Source organism: Gadus chalcogrammus, chromosome 5, assembly GCF_026213295.1.
Source record: "Gadus chalcogrammus isolate NIFS_2021 chromosome 5, NIFS_Gcha_1.0, whole genome shotgun sequence".
Taxonomy (NCBI): Eukaryota; Metazoa; Chordata; class Actinopteri; order Gadiformes; family Gadidae; genus Gadus; species Gadus chalcogrammus.
The window spans coordinates 19,818,326-19,826,233 of record NC_079416.1 but is presented as its reverse complement, the minus strand read 5'-3'; the positions used below and the strand labels follow the sequence as shown (position 1 = coordinate 19,826,233).

General features: G+C 41.7%; 1 gene segment (V, D, J or C); it reads right to left on the bottom strand.

Annotated features, from left to right (window-relative positions):
- Window positions 1–4,882: 4,882 nt before the first annotated feature.
- Window positions 4,883–7,793, bottom strand: LOC130382166 (immunoglobulin kappa constant-like). The segment is given in 3 exon segments: window positions 4,883–5,389; window positions 5,914–5,947; window positions 7,665–7,793. Coding segments are annotated over 3 exon segments (489 nt in total).
- Between the last annotated feature and the right edge of the window lie 115 nt (window positions 7,794–7,908).

Here is a 7,908-nt window from a genome sequence, read left to right as displayed (position 1 = left end):
AGCAGTTGGTGACATTAAAGAGGAAGGGAACCATTGTGTTTAAAATCTCTTCATTAAAACGGTAACATGATTATATTTTAAATGATTGAACTTCAAAATGTAGCATTTTATTGGGTTAACATTAATTGACAAGTGTGAATTTCTTCAAACTTAAATGTGACTGATTTGCCAATTCAAAAAATGAATAATGTCACAGCAATAATGAGGTCTTTCATGAAATACATTATATTGTAGAACATATGTAACATATGCAGTGTAATTTAAAAGACAGAACTCTGTACCACAATATATTTACACTTTGTCCTCAGCTTATCTTTAAAAAAACGACCAGAAATTAAAAATATAGAAAGTTCCAAAAGATAAGATTATCACGCTTAATTATATTTAGAGAAAGTTGAATATGCCAGGCAAAGAAAAGTGTCCTTGTACTTACAGTCAACGATGAGTTGGGTGCCTCCACCAAAAGTGTACCACAGTGACACAAAATCATCGAGAGGCAGTACAAAAACCTCCCGCACATTAAAGACTCATTTCACTGACACACACTGGAAAAAGGGTTTTAAGCCGTACTTCATCTGATTATTATTTTGTAATTCAATTCAAATAAACATTTTTTGTTTTATTTTTAAAATAACTTTTTTTTATTTCAAAATACTGTGAAATATAGATATTTTTAATTAGGAGCTCAATTAAGAAATATCCATTTTGACAAATGTAAAATTTTAAGGTTGTGTATTCAACTGATTAATAATTTTGTCATTCAATCCAAATAATTTTTTTTGTTTTCTTCCTAAAACACTGTTACACACTGGAAAAAGGGATTTATGCCGCACTTCATCTGATTATTATTTTGTAATTCAATTCAAATAAACATTTTTTGTTTTATTTTTAAAATAACTTTTTTTTACTTCAAAATACTGTGAAATATAGATATTTTTAGTTAGGAGTTCAATTAAGAAATATCGATTTTGACAAATGTAAAATGTCAAGGTTACGTACAAGCCTGCGCATGCGCATTAAATACAAAGACGCTTACGACTACTGGACCAAACCGCAGTGTTGCCAACTTAGCGATTTTGTCGCTATATTTAGCTACTTTTCAGACCCCTTTGGCGACTTTTTTTCAAAACAGCGACAAGCGACAAATCTAGCTTCTTTTTCAGCTGCTATTGGTGACTTTTGGCGACTTTTTGAGGTGAAAGCACTACCGTTGACCAGAGTGACGATGACCCACTGGCGGCAGTAGCTCAGGTGGTAGAGCGGGTTGGCTGGTAATCTGAAGGTTGTTGGTTCAATCCCCGGCTTCACCAAGCAGTGAATCGAGGTGTCTTTGGCAAAGCACCTAACCCTGACTGATGTCGCGCTGTGATGTCGAATCCAGACAGAAGCGGCGAGAGCCGAGCTGATGATGATGATGTATACAATAATGAGAAACAATTGTTTGATTAAATTGTAATCTTTTTGATTGGATAAACCAAATTATTTCTGATAGATATTTCTTAAATGAGAACCAATTGTTGGAGTGAATCAATCTTTTTTTGTTTAGGATTTAACATACGATTTAAATGTATTAACTTCATTCAAAGAATAGAATTATACTTGGTGCCAAGTTGTATTATTTTGTTTTTATGAACATAGGAAATATTGTTTGAGGCAAGCTATATATTTGTCATTGGCTCAAGTTATGTAATATAGATGTGAACCATTACCCATATTTTTTTTACTTGGTTCAACAGAATACTTTTTCCAGTGCACAAACACTGGCTTCTCACTAGAATCTATGAATTAGTCAATATTTGTTTCACTGGAAATATAATAAATAAAATATATTAATTGTATGAATGTATAGTAATTTAATGAAATATATTCATCATTCATTTATTTTCATAACATTTTTAAAGGCTCACTTACAAACGGTTTATTGTTTTAAAACAAGTCTATTCATTTGACTTAATAAAAAACCTTCAAGCCAATGTTATAATCGTGCATTTAATATATACAGAACAATGTGTTTTTATCTATTATTCTGGGTTCAGGTAATAATGTAACGACAATTTCTTTCAAACAAATGGAAAGTTAAAGGATTTCATACCAACCAAGATCGGCTTCAACCAGATAAAATGTTATGCATTTTAAATTACAATAGTTTCCATTAAATCTGAATTTGTATTCCAAAAGTGTGAATGTAGAAGAGATACAGCGGTCCTCCCAGAACGTCTGCAGTCACTCTCACCCCCCGTCTGATGAGTGGAAACAGGTCATTTCCATATAGAGGAAGCTTTGCATGCTCAGCTGAAACTGGGGTTCTGAGAGGCTTTAAAGTCCTCTGAGTTCAACACTGCAGGACTCTGAGCTGTCACTCATCATCCCAGAAACCGTGGCAACCATGAATCACCTCACCCTCCTTTTCTGGACAGTGGTCTGTGGATCCTTAACAGGTTGGTTCATTCCACTCAGTCAAAATGTGGACCACCCTTCTCTGTTTGCTTGTGTTTTCTATTGGATAACTCAATGTTTGGTATGTTTGTTTTCTTACAGGAACCAACAGTCAGGTGACTGTGACTCAGACACCAGTAGTGTCCTTTAATCCAGGAACCACAGTCACTCTGACCTGTAAAACAAACCCAGCGGTGTACAGCGATGGTAATGGTCAGTATCTACACTGGTACCAACAGAAACCTGGAGAAGCCCCCAAGCTCATCATAAAATTCATAACCCAGCTTGTATCACCGACACCAGCTCGGTTTAGTGGCAGTGGAAGCAGCACTGACTTCTCTCTGACCATCAACGCCGCCCAGCGTGAAGATGCAGCAGTTTATCACTGTCAGAGTTTCCACTATCCTAACAGTGTCTATGTGTTCACACAGTGATTGAGAGCCGTACAAAAACCTCCCTCGGTCACACTGCGTAGACACTGAGCTGTTACAGCAGGAACCTGCTGCAGCTGCTGAGGGGGAAGAGACTCTGACACAGAGCGCTGAGCACAGAGCTGGCTCTAACCAGGGGCCTCAACCAAGAGCCAGCATTATATCCCTCAGCATTATTAAACATACGAGTACTACCTCAACTACCACGTATTACATAGAACTAATACCTCAACTACCACATATTACATACAATTGCTACCTCAACCATCAAGTATTACAAACGCAACTACTAAATCAACTACTAAATACATCCGCTAACTCAACTACCACGTTATACATACAACTACTACCTCAACTAAAAGATATTACATGAAGTAAAAATTGAACTATTACATACAACAAAAACGTCAACATATTGAATACAACTACAACCTCAACTTCCACCCCCCCTAGTTGGGGCCCCCCAGGCCCCAGAAGGTCGGGGATCTGGTCCTTCCATGGACGGCTGCTCCGTCTGCCCCTTCTCTCCAGTCCCCAACCTGGGGGGGTCCCAGACTCATCCCTATCACTGGTTCCCCACATGGAGTCCATCAACTGATAGGCATTGGACCCCCTCAGAAACATGTCCAGACTGGGGCCGTCCCTCACTGCCCCCGTGGTAGAGACCCTCATCCACGCCTTCATCACCTCCCCTCTGGACGGAGGTCATGGAGTCCCACTGGGGGGTCCCCACAGAGCCCTGGATCGGCTCCATTAAGGTCCTGTAGCACCTCCACCTCCTCATCCTCCTCCTCCTCCTCCTCCTCCTCCTCCTCCTTCTCCTCCTCCTCCTCCTCCTCCTCCTCCTCACCCCCCAGTCCCTCTAGCCCCCGCTCCTCTCACAGCTCCTCAGACCCTACTCCCCCTCCCAGAATCTCCGTCCCTCAGACCACGGACTGCTTTACCCCCCCACCCCCCCACCCCGGGTTAGGGACTTCAGCTATGGACAGAGCCTTTAGGGTGTCTGCCCCCACTCTGTGGAACTCGCTCCCCGGGAGATCCTCAACGCTGGATCCATCTGCGTTTTCACAAGCTGCCTGAAGACTCACTTACTGGGCCTGGACTTTGGAACATGATCTTTTCTTATTTATTTGTTTATTTACTGTTTTAATATATGATGTTTCCTTTTTCTTTTTTTTTCTTTGTCACCCACATATGAAGCAGCTTGCGTCCTGATGAAAGGAATGACTTTCTTCCTCTTATTATGAATAGATTTGAGCCAGCTTTATATTAAATTCAACCTGTAGATAATGGAGTTCATGGAATCAGTCTTAATTGTAATGGTGTTGGTTGGAGACAAGAGGGCGCCATTGAGCTGGTATGGAGACATGCACACATGCTGCTTTCACTGGATTCTCCAGAGACTCTTCTGAAAGTCTTAGCCCTAAATTTCCACTGACTTTCTGTCACTGAAGAGACACAGGTGCACATCTGCTAAAACTGGACATCATTTGAATAGCTACGGTTCACTAATTACAGAATACGGTTAAAGAAACACATATTTTAGCCATGTCGGTTTGGTCTTTGACTCATAGACAGACATTATGAATATGTGACTGTTTCCCCCACTCAGCATGCTAGGGTTCTTATGTCTTGGTGAGAGATACTGAATGTCTTTTGAGATGTACTTTTACCTGTTTATAAGTTGGTAACTGCAGAATCCTGTACATCGCCCTGAAATTCTATTTGATGAACTGATATAAAGTCAGTCTGACACACATGGGTCATTACAGCAGCAGTGGCTCTATGACTGACACTGGTCCACTGGATACAGTTAACACACTTTACAACAACATCCACACAACCAACACTTTGCTCATTCAGATACACGCCATAGCTTTAAGTCTTCATTCACAATGGTGATGAAACTTGTCTAATAAAGATTACATATGTTTGATATGCTCATTGGTAGAAAGAGAAACAGATCTTACACGATTGGAAAATATTACAAGAAATATTGTACTTTTTGCATTTTTATTTGATTCAACATGTGACAAAGCAAGGGGATAAAATCAGAGAGCATAATGTCAATGAAGCAAACACGAGTTATATTAATGTAAATCATCAAAAGCTGCAGTGCCACCTCAGACAGAAAGACATAAAGCAGACCTGTCAGAGGAGATCTGTGTTCTCAAGTACTTCCATGCTGGAGCCTCTCTACTCTGAACACTCTCCAGGATTCAGGGTTTGAGTGACAGGCTGCGTCTGGCCATTCTTACTGGCCTCACAGCTCACTGAGCCCGCCTTCCTCCACTGGTCTGCAGGGAGGGTCAAGGTGCTGCTCCAGCTGTAGTGGCCATCTTTCCCCAGGACCCCCAGGCTATCAGACACCCCCCCAGACCTGCTGCTGCCCCCCACCTTCCAGCCAAGCTTCCAGTCTGAGGGGAAGCCCCCACTGGCCACACACACTAGTGTAGCACTGCCCTGCTCCAGCTCCACTCTGGAGGGAGGGAGGACGCTCAGCGTGGGCTGCACCACTCCCACTGGAAGAGAGAGAGAGGAGTGGACAACAGGCTCAGTTAACATCAGCCTCATAGGAGCACAGAGGGAAGGGACAGCTTCCTGTTCACCAGCAGTTGGTGACATTAAAGAGGAAGGAAACCATTGTGTTTAAAATCTCTTCATTAAAACGGTAACAACATGTTTATATTTAAAATGATTGAACTTCAAAATGTAGCATTTTATTGGGTTAACATTAATCGACAAGTGTGAATTTCTTCAAACTTAAATGTGACTGATTTGCCAATTCAATAAATGAATAATGCCACGGCAATAATGAGGACTTTCATGAAATACATTATATTGTAGAACATATGTAACATATGCAGTGTAATTTAAAAGACAGAACTCTGTACCACAATATATTTGCACTTTGACCTCAGCTTATCTTTAAAAAAACGACAAGAAATCAAAAATATAGAAAGTTCCAAAAGATAAGATTATCACGCTTAATTATATTTAGAGAAAGTTGAATATGCCAGGCAAAGAAAAGTGTCCTTGTACTTACAGTCAACGATGAGTTGGGTGCCTCCACCAAAAGTGTTCCACAGTGATACAAACTCATTAAGAGGCTGTACAAAAACCTCCCGCACATTAAAGACTCATCTCACTGACACACAAACACTGGCTTCTCACTAGAATCTATGAATTAGTCAATATTTGATTCACTGGAAATATAATAAATAAAATATATTAATTGTATGAATGTATAGTAATTTAATGAAATATATTCATCATTCATTTATTTTCATAACATTTTTAAAGGCTCACTTACAAACGGTTTATTGTTTTAAAACAAGTCTATTCATTTGACTTAATAAAAAACATTCAAGCCAATGTTATAATCGTGCATTTAATATATACAGAACAATATGTTTTTATCTATTATTCTGGGTTCAGGTAATAATGTAACGACAATTTCTTTCAAACAAATAGAAAGTTAAAGGATTTCATACAAACCAAGATCGACCTCAACCAGATAAAATGTTATACATTAAAAATTCCAATAGTTTCCAGTAAATCTGAATTTGTATTCCAATGGTGTGAATGTAGAAGAGATACAGCGGTCCTCCCAGAACGTCTGCAGTCACTCTCACCCCCAGTCTGATGAGTGGAAACAGGTCATTTCCATATAGAGGAAGCTTTGCATGCTCAGCTGAAACTGGGGTTCTGAGAGGGTTTAAAGTCCTCTGAGTTCAACACTGCAGGACTCTGAGCTGTCACTCAACACCCCAGAAACCGTGGCAACCATGAATCACCTCACCCTCCTTTTCTGGACAGTGGTCTGTGGATCCTTAACAGGTTGGTTCATTCCACTCAGTCAAAATGTGGACCACCCTTCTCTGTTTGCTTGTGTTTTCTATTGGATAACTCAATGTTTGGTTTGTTTGTTTTCTACAGGAACCAGCAGTCAGGTGACTGTGACTCAGACACCAGTAGTGTCCGTTACTCCAGGATCCACAGTCACTCTGAACTGTAAAACACAACCAGCCGTTTACAGATGGAGTGATGTACAACAGGGTATATTTTGGTACCAACAGAAACCTGGAGAAGCCCCCAAGTTCATCATAAAATATATAAGTACACTTGTATCACCAACACCAGCTCGGTTTAGTGGCAGTGGAAGCAGCACTGACTTCTCTCTGACCATCAACGGCGCCCAGCGTGAAGATGCAGCAGTTTATCACTGTCAGAGTTTCCACGTCCTAAACAGTGTCTGGGTGTTCACACAGTGATTGAGAGCCGTACAAAAACCTCCCTCAGTCACACTGCGTAGACACTGAGCTGTTACAGCAGGAACCTGCTGCAGCTGCTGAGGGGGAAGAGACTCTGACACAGAGCGCTGAGCACAGAGCTGGCTCTAACCAGGGGCCTCAACCAAGAGCCAGCATTAGATTCCTCAGCATTATTAAACATACAAGTACTACCTCAACTACCACGTGTTACATACAACCACTACCTCAACTACCAAGTATTACATACAATATAACCACATCAACTACCACGTATTACACACAACTATCTGTTCAACTTCCACCTATTACATACAGCGAAAGCTTCAACATACTGAATACAACAACCACCTAAACTTCAATATATTACATCCCCCCCCCCCCCCCCTGTCACTCTGGTTGGGGCCCCCCAGGCCTCAGAAGGTCGGGGATCTGGTCCTTCCATGGACGGCTGCTCCGTCTGCCCCTTCTCTCCAGTCCCCAACCTGGGGGGGTCCCAGACTCATCCCTATCACTGGTTCCCCACATGGAGTCCATCAACAGATAGGCATTGGACCCCCTCAGAAACATGTCCAGACTGGGGCCGTCCCTCACTGCCCCCGTGGTAGAGACCCTCATCCACGCCTTCATCACCTCCCCTCTGGACGGGGGTCATGGTGTCCCACTGGGGGGTCCCCACAGAGCCCCCCCCCCCCCCTTCCACCTCTACCCGCTCTCAGTCAGCTCCTGTAGCACCTCCTCCTCCTCCTCCTCCCTCTCCTCCTCCTCCT